General features: G+C 49.0%; 1 protein-coding gene across 1 annotated transcript in view; it reads left to right on the forward strand.

The window, feature by feature from the left end:
- The window catches only part of LOC107121467 (phosphatidylinositol 3-kinase catalytic subunit type 3-like), a gene marked incomplete at its 3' end in the record, with an annotated part of 38346 nt that overhangs the window by 2876 nt on the left and 33174 nt on the right, over positions 1-2296 (forward strand). Inside the window, exon 2 of the mRNA XM_015424376.1 lies at positions 398-539. Within this exon, the coding sequence (XP_015279862.1) occupies positions 398-539 (142 nt within the window). The remainder of the gene's footprint in view (positions 1-397; positions 540-2296) is intronic.

Raw genomic sequence — 2296 nt, forward strand, 5'->3', positions numbered from 1 at the left:
CCACTTGCATCTGGCTGGATGCCCTTGGGCAAGCCGTAGTTCTGGTAAGAGCTGTCCTTGAAAAAGAGCAGTTTCTGTCAGAGCTCTCTCAGCCCCACCCACCTCACAGGGTGTCTGTTGTGGGGAGGGGAAGGAGTTTGTAAGCCCCTCTGAGACACCTTTGGGTAGTGAAGGGCGGGGTATAAATCCAATCTCCTCCTCTTCGTCCTCCTCTCTTCTTCCTCCTCCCCCCTCTTCTAGGACCCTCATCTTAGATGATGTTATGAAAATTGTACTTTATCTCTTTGAATGGAATCCATGTCCCTTTGTCAGCTATAGTTTCCCAATCCAAATCCGTGCCGGTTGCTTTTTACTCGTAGATGACGGTAACCTTCTTTCCTTCTTTCCACCCCCCCAGAGCGCCCTCATGCCGGCCCAGTTATTCTTCAAGACGGAAGATGGAGGCAAATATCCTGTGATATTTAAGCACGGGGATGATTTGCGGCAGGATCAGCTCATTCTCCAGATTATTTCCCTCATGGACAAGGTGACCGATTTCTGTTTTGCCTGTCTAGGAATCTACTGCAAAAAGAGCTTAAATCAGCCAGGGAGGGGCATTTTGCAACCAGTGACAGGAAACTGGGTGTCTTCTAGAGCAGTGGGTCCCAAACGTCTGCAGGGCACATTATTGCTCTCTTGAAGTCTTTGAAGGGCTTAGAGGAGGGCAGGGAGGTGTTCTCGTGGGCAGCAGAGGAGAGGCAGTTTGGTGTAGTGGTTGAGTGTCATTCCACACCTCCAACCCCCCCCCCCCCCCGCAAGGCAGTTGGAATGTCAGTTGCATATGGAACCTGCTGTATTCTGGTGGTGTGCAGGTCCCAGGTTCATGTTTTAAAAGCAGACTGACACTGTTTGCCCAAAGCCAGAGCACTCTCCCAGAGCCTCTTTCTAGATCCCGTTGTATTTATTTCCACAACAGGCCTTATTTCTAGTCTTCGGATAATGGGACATGACCACCATATATGCAAATAGGTCCCTCGGCTTCCACAATCCTTCCAGCAATTAGGCGAAATTGCATTTGACGTATGTGCAAGTTGAATGGGTGTCTTATACCACCTAGCTACCAGCTTATATATTTGCGATTGAATATTTAAACATGGGGATAAATAGGTTGGAGTGCTCCAAATTTGAGCCCATTGGTCCTCGCTAAGGTCACACATTAAGTCCTTGTGCCAAGCTAATTGATATTTTATAGTTTTAGAGTTTTTAGATTTTGACAAAAGTAAATACACTTTTGAAATTAAGCCTTTAATTGGAGTAGAATCTTTGTATAATATTTTTTCAAAATCTGTAAGTTTCAAACGTATCTTAGATCCCATATTTGAGTTCTTCACTGGCAGTCTTGAAGCAGCAGCTTGACAAACAGTTGTCAGGGATGCTCTAGGCTGATCCTGCATTGAGCAGGGGGGGTTGGACTTGATGACCTCTGTGGCCCCTTCAAAGTCTGTGATTCTAGGATTGTATGAGACCGTGCCCTTGGTTCCATAAGCTCATCCTCACCTCCCTCATCCCTGCTTTTGGCTGTCAAGTGACAGCCGATTTACGGCGACCCCGTAGGGTCTTCAAGGCAGGAGACTTCAGAGGGGGCTGGCCATTGCCTGCCTCTGCATAGCAGCCCTCGACTTTCTCAGTGGTCTCCCATCCAAATCCACTGCCACAGGAAGTGGTGGCAGCTACAAGCATGGACGGCTTAAAAAGGTAATGAGATAGGCATATGGAGCAGAGGTCCATCAGTGGCTATTAGCCACAAGGTGTAGATAGGGGCTCTGGGGCGAGAGATGCTCTGTCACCTTGGTGCTTGGGGGGGGTCAACAGTGGGAGGGCTTTTAGTGTCCTGGCCCCACTGCTGGACCTCCTGATGGCACCTGGTATTTCTGGCCATGTGTGACAGAGTGTTGGACTGGATGGGCCTGATCCAACATTGGCTTCTCTTATGTTTTTATGTCTGAGGCAAGTGATGCTCTGTCTTCTTGGTGCTTGGGGGGGGGCAACAGTGGGAGGGCTTCTAGTGTCCTGGCCCCACTGCTGGACCTCCTGATGGCACTAGTATTTCTGGCCACTGTGTGACACAGAGTGTTGGACTGGATGGGCCATTGGCCTGATCCAACATTGGCGTCTCTTATGTTCTTACGTTCTTAATTTATGCAGCAGCCCAGACGCTCGCTCACAACTTTAATGCCCAGTAGCTCACCAAGCAGAATTTGTGCTCACAATACTCCACAGCTGAGAGGGAGCATTGTCGGTGACCCTAAAGTGGCAG

This window comes from Gekko japonicus, unplaced genomic scaffold (assembly GCF_001447785.1).
Source record: "Gekko japonicus isolate JY-2015 unplaced genomic scaffold, Gekko_japonicus_V1.1 scaffold5641, whole genome shotgun sequence".
Lineage (NCBI taxonomy): Eukaryota > Metazoa > Chordata > Lepidosauria > Squamata > Gekkonidae > Gekko > Gekko japonicus.